At 40.2% G+C, this 13,633-nt stretch overlaps 1 protein-coding gene across 4 annotated transcripts in view; it reads right to left on the bottom strand.

The window, feature by feature from the left end:
• Positions 1–13,318, bottom strand: part of LOC109438754 (G2/mitotic-specific cyclin-B3) — a 47,745-nt gene extending 34,427 nt beyond the window's left edge. For 2 of the 4 annotated variants that reach the window (XM_088794716.1, XM_088794719.1), the window contains exons 1-2: positions 13,209–13,318; positions 328–459 (exon numbers count right to left, since the gene is read on the bottom strand). In XM_088794716.1, the coding sequence (XP_088650842.1) occupies positions 328–423 (96 nt within the window). In that variant the 5' untranslated portion in view covers positions 424–459; positions 13,209–13,318. Of the gene's footprint in view, positions 1–327; positions 460–4,425; positions 4,565–9,554; positions 9,646–13,208 lie in introns of those variants that run through there. The other 2 variants (XM_088794718.1, XM_088794717.1) reach the window with 2 other exon arrangements.
• Positions 13,319–13,633: the final 315 nt, after the last annotated feature.

Raw genomic sequence — 13,633 nt, 5'->3', positions numbered from 1 at the left:
GCCTCCTGGCAAAGTGCTTTGAGCCTGAGAGAAAGTAAGAGTATAAATGTCACCGTTAATGTGATCATTAACAAGAGCGTTGTTTGCTTTTGCAGACTGTGGAGGGCGGCCTTCATTTCAGCCACGCATTTATGAGAAAGAAGAGTTCACCCTTTCTCCCCCAAGTTCTAATTTGCTGGTCTCCACTACAAGAGCTCCCACTCCTTCCCTCCTCCTCAAATTAAACCACCCATATTCTGAAAGATTTAAGGGTGAGGGTAGGGGCTGAGCCAACACAGGAAGAAGCTACCCGAGATGCTGCTGTTGGGAGAGACAGCTTGCTCTAACCTTTTCAGACTGGCCATGATCACTGGGTACAACTTTGCTGGACCGAGATTTCTTTGTCTCACGTTTGGAGCTTCGGGGTGGTAGTGGCAGCGGCATCGCTTACAGATTCAGCAGTGTCTATCCAAGGCAGAGCTGCAATCAGAAAGGGACTCTTTAAAACACCCTTCACCAGAAACATCACAGAATTCTCTGGAAACTCATGAAAAAAAAAAACCGAAAAAAAAAAAAAAAAAAAACACCCAGTATCTCTATAGCACCCCTAGGAGAAAACAGAAATTGAGTTAGGCAGGCCTGGGTTCAAATCTTGGTTCTACCACAATTAACCTTGGGCAAGGGACTGAAACTCCTTGGGTTTCAGTTTTCTCTTCTATAAAACGGAGAAGAGTATAGCTACCTCTGGAGGGTTCTGTTCAAATTAAAGGAGATACTGTATGTAAAAAGCCCAGCACAGCACCTGCCATCTTCTGTGGGCACTGGAACTATGGCCTAGCCCTTACTTTGGGCCTAGGAACATTGGGGGCAACTTACAGGAGAGTTTTACACGGAAAACAATCAATAACATGACAGATAATACAGGATGGAAGCTGGTAGGATTAATGTTCTTTAAAAGGCATGGGGTCCTGGCCACAGCGATTATAACGATGCTACAGAGAAGACACAAGAATGCATTGCACACACACATGGGCACAATAGGTCAGAGAGTATGCAAAGGCTGCATTCAATCAGAAGAAACTGTAATCCAGTTCTAGACACCTGGTAGGGAAAATAATCAAAAGATGAGATAACAGCAGAAGGAACTAACTTACTGAAAATCACAAGTCATTACGACCCTTGGGAGAATCCTACCTTCTTCAGTGCAGGACCCCATTCTATGTTTCTTAAGGTTCCTTTAGTCTGTGAGTCCTCAATAGGTAGGATACACTTATGTGTCTTACAAGCAAACACGTTATCAGGAGGAATCATTTTTTTTGCATACACTAGAGACCCTTCCCACTCAGCTACAACTGCCCTTCCAACCCCACCCACATTCAATCTCCAAGTTCAACCGCATTCCACTAAGAGAGCCCCTAAAGGCAATGCAAGAAACGTACCAGTACACACCAGATACTTCAGACAGTGGAGATACAAACACAAATAAACCATGGATCTTATCCTAGAAGTATTCACATGCACAGCTCTAACTCTAACATCAAAATGTGACAAATGACTTAACAAAGTACCATAGAAACACAATGGAAAGTCAGTAACCTTGTGGGGGTGGGGAGGAGGGGCGGAGCAAAGCTCCACAGAGGCGTTTATATTCATTCCATCTGGACTTAAATGACAAAGCCGTTCCCATAGACTGAGGGGCTTTCCAGGCAAGGACAGCCTAAGCCCAGGCAGAGGCTTGAATATGCAGAGCACAGCAGGTTCAGGGACGTCCAGGTTGTCCGGAGTGCGGCGTATAAAGAATTTATCACTCTCACGGTGGAGTTAGAAAGGGGCTAAAAGCTAGGTTGCGGCTAAGCGGCTGTTAAGAAAGAAAAGCAGAGAAGACTACAGCTTGAGAAGGTTTAAGACAGGAGAAAGGCTGATTTGGGTTTTGCTTGGGATGGAGAAGTATTAAACATTTTGTCGGTGACTAAAAGTCAGTACAAGTATGTGCCTTCATATTTACTACCTGCCGATCCTCACAACAAAAATGTTTCCAACTGACTTACTACACAGGACACACTACTAAGCAGCACTGATCACACAACTCTTTCCAGGGCTCTTTCTCAAATGCCATGAAGTCTCTCCCATCACACTCAAAAACACTCCACAAGAGCCCATGGTCTAAAGTGAAAGGCCATGGTGTGGTAGTGTGAGGAGGTAGAATGAGCACAGGCTTTTTTTACAGAAGCATCTGGGCGTCTGAATCAGCCAAATTAGCATCTTTGAGCCCCAGGCTCCTCTTTTGCCAAAGAGCTATGCCACCTCTCACTTGCACAGGCATCCTGTGGCTCAAATGTAAATTTGCATGCCAAAGACCAAGCATGGCAGGCATGCTGAATAAATGGTGGGTCTTACTCACCTTCCCTTCCCCCAAATCCAAACCCGTTTTCAAATCATCCTTCAAAATTCTGCCAAGCAGCAATGAAGCCACGTTGGGTGCACCCGCCCTTAACTGCACTGTATGAAAACCACTTATTCCACTGTTATTCTTCACACCTCAAACAATTTTTTAGTGGATGACCAAAGACTCGTGTTCTAAAAACTTTATCTTTCAAAGGGAAATTAAAAATCGGACTGGAGCAAAAAGGCTAAAAAACTTTCAGCTGAAGATGTCACAGGTTAATTAAACCTCAGAGAAAATGAGGTTATTCACACTGTGGACAAATAAAAGGGGGTTCTATGGAAAGTAACCTCACAGGATGATCTGATCATAAATTACTAACTGGATAGGTCATGGTGGGTAGTCAAATCCCAAGCTTGTAACTTCTTTAGTGAAAGGTTTTAAGCCAGCCCTGTCCATCGCTCTTGTGCATTTAGGTTAACACACCTTTGAAGTGCCAGAATAACCCTCAAGAGCATATAACACTTGTTAACTATCCCGTAGTCCAATCCCCTCCTTGCTTTCTCCAATCTTCCTTATGTCCCCCTCCTTAATTTCAAAGGCATAAAAGAAGCTGCAAAACTGTTCTTCTCTGGAGCATTTGAAATCTTGCTCCCCGCATATGTTTGGCTCAAAGAAACTCTTATAAAAATTCTCCACAGGTTTGGACGTTTCTTACGTCGACCACATGATGGTCATATACCACCTTCACTATCCTGAACAATAATCACTTGCTTTGGGGGACACACATACACTGACTTAAGTAACTAATTTCCCTGCCACTTGGAGGGGGAGGGGATTGACACCACCAAACCAAAAACAAGCTTTCATAAAAAGACACTCTCTGCAGAACACTCTCGACTTCTACCACTTACAAAACGCCACGCCTTACTTAAACAAGAAAATTAGAATCCTTTCCATTTTCCAGACTTTCCACCCACCCCCCACGCGCACTAAGGGTTGAACACCCACCCCATTGGACGTCCCAGTGCAGTGCTGAAACCCACACAGGGGAAAGCGGGCTCTTTTAGAAGCCCAACTGTTCAGACTCCAAAACTGTAGATCAAGACAATCTACAGGAAACAGTCGCAACTAAATGGTATATACAAAGGCAGGTTACAGACAGCAAGACATTGGGGAGAGAAAACAGCATGGTGTCAATGAAAGCAGCACTGGGCTGGCAAGGATACCTAGGGTTTAGTCCGACCCTGCCCCTAGCTGGCTTGGTGACACTGGGACAATCCCTTTTTTCTTTCTATGCTTCCTTTCCCCACCTAATAAAATGAGGCAAGGGGACCGGAGCCCCGGCTGTTCAAACTGTGGTAAATGAACCGGCAACAAAACATCACGTGGGAGCTTTTGGCAATTTAAAGTCTCGGGCCCAGGTAGTAGGCCTTATCAAATAGGAACATGCAAATTAACAATATCCCCGGGTGAGACGTATGCACGTTAAAGTTTAAGAAGCAGTATTCTAGGGTCCCTTCAACCTCTGACCGTCTAGGATTCCAATCACATAGCAGAGAGCAGTGGGCTAGCCGGAGCTGAAGGGATTGGAGGCGGGGATAGAAGAGAAAAAGGATAACAAGGGAGAAAAGACTCGTTTTCATGCTCCTTCGTATCCTTCAATCTGTAGTCCAAAAGACATCCCTCAGCGTTCTCTGACTTAAATACGTCTTGTGGAGGAAATCGATCCTGCACTTTCACTTGTATAAAGGCGTTTTGTAAATGGACTCTGACTCGGGCATGTGTACGGGACGCTCCATCTAACAGCCTGCGGGACCCAGCCTCATCTACTTTGCCGTCTCACCCTCTAACACACACTCCGTGCCCCACGGCTTACAGGGCTCTCTCCACAGACTTCTCACGGACAGAAGAACAAAACAAAGGTTTCCTCACAGGAACGCCGGCGAAACCGGCCAGGAGAAGACAGCGTGTAACAAGGGGCTGGAGTGACGCCCAAGGACCGACCCGCGTGCGACAGAGCCAGACGTTCGAGCGGGCAGTACAAGCCCCAAGGCGCCTACCTCACACCGAGATTAAGGGCGGAACAGGAAAGACCATGGACACACTCCTAGACCAGGAGAAGCCCCTGGAAATGAATGAAGCTCCGTGTCGTAGCGACCCGTGCTGCTCTCAACCTGGCCTGCGCTCCCTCCAATCGGCCCGCAGCGAATTTTGAAAATTACAGCTCCAGACGAAGCGCGGCGGTGATTGGCCAGCAGGGGCCAATCAGCGTGCAAGGGGGGCGGGGCTGGGCTTTTTAACCGAACTCGGTGGCTAACAGACTTTGCATCGGGGCGTGGTTTCCATTGGCTGGACTAGGCAGGTTTAAGAAGGGAAAGTACTGGGTCTCTTTAAAGAGGCATTTTCATTTAAATAACTGCTGGAGGAAGGGAGGAGAGCGGCGGTATAAAGTAGGCTCAACCTACTTAAAACATTAATATTAATAACGCTTTGTAGAATCAAACGTTAACTTCTGCTGGCTTCACAAATGGCCTTGCGATGGGGAGCAGAGCAGAAATTACTGCCCCCTATTTTATGGGTGAGTACCCAAGTGCAGAGAGCTAATAATAGTAGCTATTATTAATTCAGCACTAGCTCTGTACTCGTTATTATAATTTTTTAGTATTTTGAACCCTGTCCAAAAAGATAGATACTTTTATTATTGCCATTTTACAGATAAAATTGTAGTGTGTGAACTGCCCAGTATCACAAAACTGCATTGTGGCACAGCAGGTACTACAACCCAGATATTCTTCTCATGTACTTCATTCATACATTAATTTATTCATTCAACAAATATCTGTTGAGCACCTGCTTTGTTCCAGGAACTAGAAAATATACGTAATTGACAAGAGACTAAAAAATACGTAGCCCTGTGCTGTCCTCTGAGGAGGCAAAGAGAAAATGGAGATTCCAGGAATAAAATCTAGGACTTCCCGCATATAGGGCAGATACTCTACCACTACAATATATCTCTACCTTTATTATTAGCCCATTCTCCTTTTAGTATCTCATAGCTTCTATGTTAAAAGTAAAATATTCACATAACCCCAGGCCCTCTTCTCTTTTTAAACTCCCTAGGTTATCTCATCCAGATTCATAAATTCAACATATTCACAACCCTCACCAAACCTGATCCTTCCTCCAATGCCTCCCCGTTTTAGGAACTGGTACCACATCAAGCCTGTTAATCAAGCCAGAAACCTGGTATCATCCTTGATTCAAACTCTTTTTCATCACCTTACTCTCCCATGTCCAATCCTTCAGCAAGTTCTGTGGATTCTACCTCAAAAATGTAGCGTATATCCATCCACGTCTCTCCATCTCCACTGCCACCATAATCTCTCATTTGAACTACTTTCAAGAGGCTCCAAGCTGCTCTTCCCTTTCCAATCTTGCCCTTCTCTAATACAGATACGACATGACAACAAAATCAATCTTTTCTAAAAAGAAAAATCATATCCTGTCCCTCTCCTGCTTTAGTGGTTTCCCACAGAATTTAAGATAAAATCCAAACTCCTTAATCTGGTCTAAAAGTCCCACCTATCTCATCAACCTCATCTCATGCCTCTCTTTCTCATTTATTCCATTGCAACCACAGTGGTCTTCTTTCAAAGCTTTGAGTATACCAAAATCCCTCTCCTCAGGATCTTTGCACATGCTGTTTTCGCTGTCTGGAATATTCTTACCTCCACTCGTTAAACTACTTGTTTTTTCTCATGCTTCAAGTCTCAGCTTAAACGTCCCCTCTTCAGAGAGGCCTTTTCTGGCCATGTTAACTAAGGTAAAATTCTCCCCCCTCCCTTATACTCTATCTCAGCCCCTTACATTTATTTTAGAGTAGTTGTTGCTAATGGTAATTTTTTCACCCATATCCTCACTCAAGAATGCAAGGTCTATAGCTACAAGGACCATATCTCTTGTGCTCTATCTATCTCCAGTGATTAGCATTAATAATAGTTCACATTTATCAATTGCTTACTGTATGTTTTACGCTGTTCTGACACTCACAACAAGACAATGAGGTGTTGATAGCCCCATTTTTCAGAAGAGGAACTTGAAATACAGAGAAGTTCAGTAAATTGCCCAAGATCACACAGCTACTAAATTATTGGACTGGGATTTAAACCCAAGCGGTCTGATTACAGAGACCAAACACATAAGCATTACCCGATACGAGCCTACTTGACAGATGACTGAAAAATGTCTGTTAACTAAGCAAATGAGTATCTTCCTTTAAAGATCGTAACTGTGGATAAGTGTCCCACCGAGATGCACTATAAAGGAAATACAGTATTAACACAAGTCACTATATGTCTTCTTTAGTCAAGAGGAAAAAAGGTCCATCTACCAAAACAATGGCAACACAAAAATCACAAAACGAGCAATTACATTTTTCCTGGTATGGTGATCATTTCACAATGTATACAAATATTGAATAATTATGTTGTACACTTGAAACCAATACAATGTTGTATGTCAGCCATACCTCAATTTTTAAACAGTGATTGAGTAAAAGTTGTGATTTTTCCAAATCCTTTTTTCCCCCTAGATAGATGTGTTTTATTTTATTTTATTTTTGTATTAGATTAAGGAAATAATTTGCCTCTCTTTTTTAAAATTTTTTTTATTGGGGAACATTGGGAAACAGTGTGTTTCTCCAGGGCCCATCAGCTCCAAGTCGTTGTCCTTGAATCTAGTTGTGGAGGGCACAGCTCAGCTCCAAGTCCAGTGGCAGTTTTCAATCTTACTTGGCAGGGGGCGCAGCCCACCATCCCATGTGGGAATTGAACCGGCAACCCTGTTGTTCACAGCTCGCGCTCTAACCAACGGAACCATCCAACTGCCCCCAACAATTCTGTATTTGTTTTCTCAACCTTCACACCTCCAATTAACTTAACCTTTCCTTTGGGTAGACTCAGAGAGAAAACTGAGAAAAGAGGAGACAGCCCTTTGACTCTAACATTTTCGTGTATTTCCCTCCTCCCAGGCATACAACTTTCTCATAAACTCTCCTATTTCCTCCTTTCTACATCCCTGTGTTAAAACCTGATAGAAAGGATCTGCTATTAGCTACCTCACTTTTACATGAAAATGTACTCCAGATGGATCCAAGAGTTAATTGTGAAAACGAAACCATGGAAATACTAGACAAAATGTAAAAGAATATTTTTATAATCTTGCAGAAGGAAAAATTTGACCTAAACGGAACAAAAAGATCTAGAGACAACAAAAGGATCAATAAATTTTAGTGGCTAAAATTTTTAAATTTTTGTTTGGAAAAACAAAAAACAAAAACAAGGTTAAGAAACCTAACAACAAACTGGGAAAAAAATTGGCAACACAAACGACAAGAAAAAGATGAACCTCCCAATAAAAAAATAAATTAAAAAAAAACTGGCAAAAAAATGAATAACAAGAGAAGAAATACAAATGGTCAATAAACATGAAAATATGATCAATTTCACTAAAAATAAATGCAGATTAAAACAGCAATGGATTATTTTTGTTTGTTTAGGTCATTGGCAAAGGTTTAATAAGATTAATAATAACTTCTGCTGATAAGGGGGTGTGTAAACAAGCACTTTTATTCACTGTTGGTGGAAATAAAAACTGCCATAAACAGTTAGGAGGGTTATTTGAAAATACCTGCTTAATTTTAAAACCATTTTACCCACAGGTTCTACTTCTGGTAATCTTCCCTACAAAAATACTTATTCCAAGAAATAAGGCTGAAAATTCCCCCAATTTGATACAGAAGCTTACAGATTCAAGAAGCGAACCAAACCCCAAAAAGGATAAACCCAAAGAAATTCAAACAAAGACACGTCATAATCAAACTTCTGAAAGATACAGACAAAGAAAAAAATCCTTGAAACCAGCAAGACAGAAATGACACCTTTCTAATAGGGGTGATTTTTTAAAAAATGACAATGGATTTCTCATCAGTAACCATGCATGCCAGAAAGAGGTGACACAAAATTTTCCAAGTCCTAAAAGAAAAGAACTTTCATCTCAGAATTCTACATCCAAGGAAAATATCCTTCAGGCGTAATGGGGAAATCAAGTCATTCTTGGATGCCCACTTTAAAAGAATAGAAAGATCACAAAGCAAAAAAAATAGATATTAATAGGAGGAATCTTGTAACATCAGGAAGGAACAACAGTGGAAAGAGCAAAAATATAGGTAGATACAATAGACTCCTTCTGATACTGTTTTCTGAATTATGTTTGACAGTATTAGCAAAAATTATAGCACTGTCTGATGTGTTTCTCAATGTATGTAGAGGAAATGTTTAAAACAATCATATAGATGGGGAAGGGGAAGGTAGGAAAGGTTTCTACCCCTCCATCAAACTGGCAAAATATTAACTCCAACAGACTGCAATAAGTTGTGTATATATAATGTAATACCTCAAACATGCACTAATAAAGCTATACAAAGAGATACACTCAGAAACACTATCGATGCATCAAAATGGAATTCAAACAAATCTTCAAGCAACTGACTGGAAGGCAGGAAAAAGAAAACGTAAATGTTTTAATCAGGGAATAATCAGAAAACAAAAAGTAAAATGGTGACCTTAAGCCCCAACAGATCAAAAATCACATTAAATATAAATAGTTTAAGTAGAAGAATTAAAAGACAGAGATTGGCAGAGTGGATTTAGAAAACATGATCCAACAATATGCTGTGAACGAGAAACCCACTTCAAATATAATGATATAAGGAAGCTGAAAATTAAAAAGTGGAAAAAGTTATACCATACATACATTAATTTTTTAAAAACCAGGAATATTAATATCAGACAAAGTAAACTTCAGAGTAAAGTCAATTACCAAGGACAGAGAGGAATATTACATAATGATAAAAGTGTCGATCCCCCAAGAAGACACAGCAATCCTAAATGTGTATGCACTAACCAAAAGGGCTGGAAAATACATGAAACAAAATCTGATAGAACTAAAAGGAGAGATAGACAAATCCATCACTCATAGTTGGGGACTTTAATATTTCATCTCAATAACTGATAGAACAACTAGATAAAAAATTGGCAAGGACATAGAAGAACTCAACAAAACCATGAACAAACAGAATCTAATGGACATTTCTAGAGCACCCCACCCCATAACAGCAGAATACACATACCTTTCAAGCTCCTATGGAACATTTTCCAAGATAGACCATACCCTCAATCATAAAACAAACCAGCAAATATAGAAGAACCGAAATCGTAACTGAGTGTGTTCTCTGACCACAATGGAATCAATAACAAAAACAGGAAAATACCCAAACACTTGGAAACTGAACAATATTGCACTAACTGCTTACATTAGAAAAGAGGAAAAGTCTGAAAATCAATAATCTAAACTTCACCTCAAGACTAGAAAAAGAAGAGCAAAATAAATCCAAGGCAAACATAAGGTAGGAAATAATCAAGATAAAAACATAAATTGATGAAATTGAAAACAGAAAAACCAATAGTGAAAATCAATGAAACAAAAAGCTGTACTTTGAAAACATCAATAAAATTGACAAACATCTAGCTAGCAAGACTAAGAAAGAAAAAAGACAAAAATTAGCAATATCGGAAATGAAGCAAAGGATATCACTACAGACCCTAATGACATCAAAAGAATACTAAGGGAATACTATGAGCTCTATACATATAAATTTGACAATTTAATTGAATGGACAAATTCCTTGGAAATCACAAACTACCACAATAACCCAATATTTAATACCTAATTGGAATAGTTCCATTCTTCTAAAGAAATTCAATTTGTAATTTTAAAATTCTTAAAAAGAATAGAAGTCTAGGCCCAGATAATTTCACTGGGCCTAGAGAATTAAACCAAATGTTTAAAGCATAATTATCATCAATTCTACACCATCTCTTCCAGAAAATAGAAGAGGCGGGAACACTTCCCAACTCATTTGAGAACACTTTTACCATGATACCAAAACCACAGAAAGACAGTACAAAAAAAGAAAACTATAGACCAATATCCCTCATGGAAATAGATGCAAAATATTTCGCAAGATATTAGCAAGCAGAATTTAGCAATATATCAAAAATAGTATATACCATGACCATGTGGGGTTTACTCTAGGGATGCAAGGCTGGTTCAAAAAAAATCAATCCATGTAATCTACCATATTAATAGTCTAAGGAATACAGAGAGAGAGAGAGAGAGAGAGAGAGAGAGAGAGAGAGAGAGAGAGAGAGAGAGAGAGAGAGAGAAAGCTATTAGTGCTAATAAACAAGCTCAGGGGTGCAGAACACAAGATCAATCAATATACAAAACTCAGTTGCATTTCCATACACTTTCAAGGAACAATGTGAAAATAAAAGACAATTTTACTTACAATAGCATCAAAAAGAATACTTAGAAAATAAATTTAACAAAAGAAGTATAAGATTTGCACTCTGAAAACCACAAAACATCACTGAGAGAAGTTAAAGACCTAAACAAATGTAAAGACATCCTATGTTCATCGACTGAAATACTTAATATTGTTAAGACGGCAATCCTCCTCAAATTGATCTACAGAATCAACGTAATCCCCGTCAAAGTCTGTGTAGAAAACAGTTAAGATAGCAGGCGTGAGAATGCTATAATTTGAAAATCCTGCTGGCAAAGTTGGCCCTTGCCCAGGATTTGGGAACTTGGATTTGGGTAGCGTTCCCACCACTCTAACTGATGAGAGTAGCTTAGAGTACCTTAACTGTTTGTGCAAACAATATGGTTTATGGGGAACAACAACTTTCCTCCTGGGACTCTGGAGTTTTGTAAGTGCTAGGCAGAGGACCAGCCTCCAATAAAAGCCCTTAACACTGAGTCTCTAATGAGCTTCCCTCATAAATAGCATTTCACATATGTTATCACCACTCTTTACTGGAAAAAGATATGCCAAGTGAAAGAAATCAGTCACAAAAGACTACATACTGTATGATTCCATTTATATTAAATGTCCAGAATAGGCAAATCTACAGAGACATAAAGTGGATTAGTGGTTGCCTAAGTCTGGGGAGGTATAGGGCTGAGGGAGCTGGGGTGTGATGTAGCTAAAGGGTATGAGGTTTCTTCTTCTGGTGATGAAAATGTTCTAAAATTAATTATGGTGATGGTTGCACAACTCTGTGAATATACTAAAAATCATTGAATTGTGCACTTTACATGAGTGAACTAGACGGTATTTGAATTATATTTCAATAAAGCTGTTATAAAAAATAACAGTGGCTACTAAAATACATTGGTTCTTTAAAAAAATTCTGTTGAAGAGTGGCAAGGAACGATTCAGTGGAACCAGTTAGGAAGTTATTGCAATAAGCCAGGCAGTTTGGAAAAGGGGGTCCAGTGTTCTCAGCCATAGCCAAGCACTTCTATATGGTTCTGGGCATAGCGATTCTTAAACAACCATTACCACTAATTTTCTTTCTTGTTTAAAAATTGAGATATAATCGACATATAACATTATATTAGTTTCTGATGTACACACTCTCAATTATATAAATATCCTTAAGCACTTAGTAATATATATAAACCTAGTGCTATCCTTTGCAGGGTAAATGAAAATAAGGAAAACACAGTCATTCTCCTCAAGCATTTCTGGACTTGGAAAAATAAAACTCATCATGAAACAACTACAACACAAGGCAGAATTAAGTGCCAAAAAAGTGAATACACAACTGCTAAGGATTTCAAAGGACACATGTTGTTCAGCATGCTATTACTGCCAACATAATTACTGTGATTACAATCACCCCGTTATCACCAAGAGTCATTACTGAGTGTCTAAGTACATGAGCCGCTGTTACGGTCTATACAGAGAGTTGGACAATCACTTCTCCCTTTGAACCTGTATACATCTTTATAATGGGGCTATTAAGGAAAGATTATTATATTACTAAGTATAATATTATATCATCTACGTTATAAATATTATATTAAATATTAAGTCAATAAGTCTTACACACGAAAATGCAGTTTGTGGGATGGGAAGTGATTCTATCAGGGCGGAATCAACGATTTCCCTTTTAATCTGAGGAATGCCTTCGCAAAATGGGCTTTTGTATGGGGTAATCTTGTACTGTGTGGGAATACGTCGTCCAAGTAGCGGCGCCCCCTAGTGGCCACATGAACTCATTACCCCCACTTACCATCTTGCTTTGAGAGCAATAGGCACAGAAGGCCTAAGTCTGACATCCCCACGGGGCAACTACATGACAAAGTTGAAGACTCGGCCAGTCTTCATCCCATTTTAATGTCCCTGAAGCCAGGGGGATCCTTAAGGGTGTGTGTTGGGGGGAGGATGCCTACAAGTTCTGTGAGGGAACCTGAAGGGGTTCGTGCTTCCAGGATCCCTTCCTCTCCTTCATGGTCTTTTTTTTTTTTTTTTTTTTTTTAAACCGAAACATTCATTCACATATAAAGATACTATTAGGAGGGAAAGAGAAAACCTTTACCACCAATACCATATTTAAGTACTTTTTCTCAGATGTTGGAGACAAGTTTGTTGGTTTGACAGGAAAGAAAAAATTTGACTTAACAACTTAGTTCCCTCAGCCACATCTCCAGCCCTGACATAGAATAGATTTACATATTTATATATGTAAGGCGACAGGCTCTTTCAATACCTAGAAAAAGAAATTACACCTTTAACAAGCCATACAAGGATTGGAACTAAAGGTACGCATGGGAAAGGCGCTCCCCACCAATCAGAAACCGAAACGAGACAAATCAAAACAAAACAAAACGAAAAAAAAACGGATGAGGGACAGAGGGACGGGGGACTAACCGCCTCAGAAGAGCCGCCTCCGAACAGCCGCCTCAGAACAGAGCCTCCTCGAGATAATCGCCTCCAGAAAAAGCCGCTTCTCGGCAAATGGATCTCCGTGGAGACTGACCGACCCTACCATTCTCACCAGCAGGGGGAGATAACCGACCAACACTTCTCAGTCAGACTTGAAACCAGCAGATGGGGCCAAAAGATCAGACTAGGGACCCTTTATACTGCCACCACCAGCCCCTCAGGGACTTTCTCTTTTGCCTTTTGGACATTAGAAGAAAGAAAAGGCGTGCTAATCTCTGCACACATACACATACACCCACCTCCGCGATGATGGAAGTGGCTAGTGCCGAATCTGCTAAACCACCAGTTAAATGGCTCCTCTGAGCACCAGCTAGCTACCCATTAATAAAATCAGGGTTAAAATAGTACCC

This window comes from Rhinolophus sinicus, chromosome 18 (genome assembly GCF_057876585.1).
Source record: "Rhinolophus sinicus isolate RSI-liver-muscle chromosome 18, RSI-T2T, whole genome shotgun sequence".
NCBI classification, from domain to species: Eukaryota; Metazoa; Chordata; class Mammalia; order Chiroptera; family Rhinolophidae; genus Rhinolophus; species Rhinolophus sinicus.
This window is presented reverse-complemented; position numbering and strand designations above follow the sequence as displayed.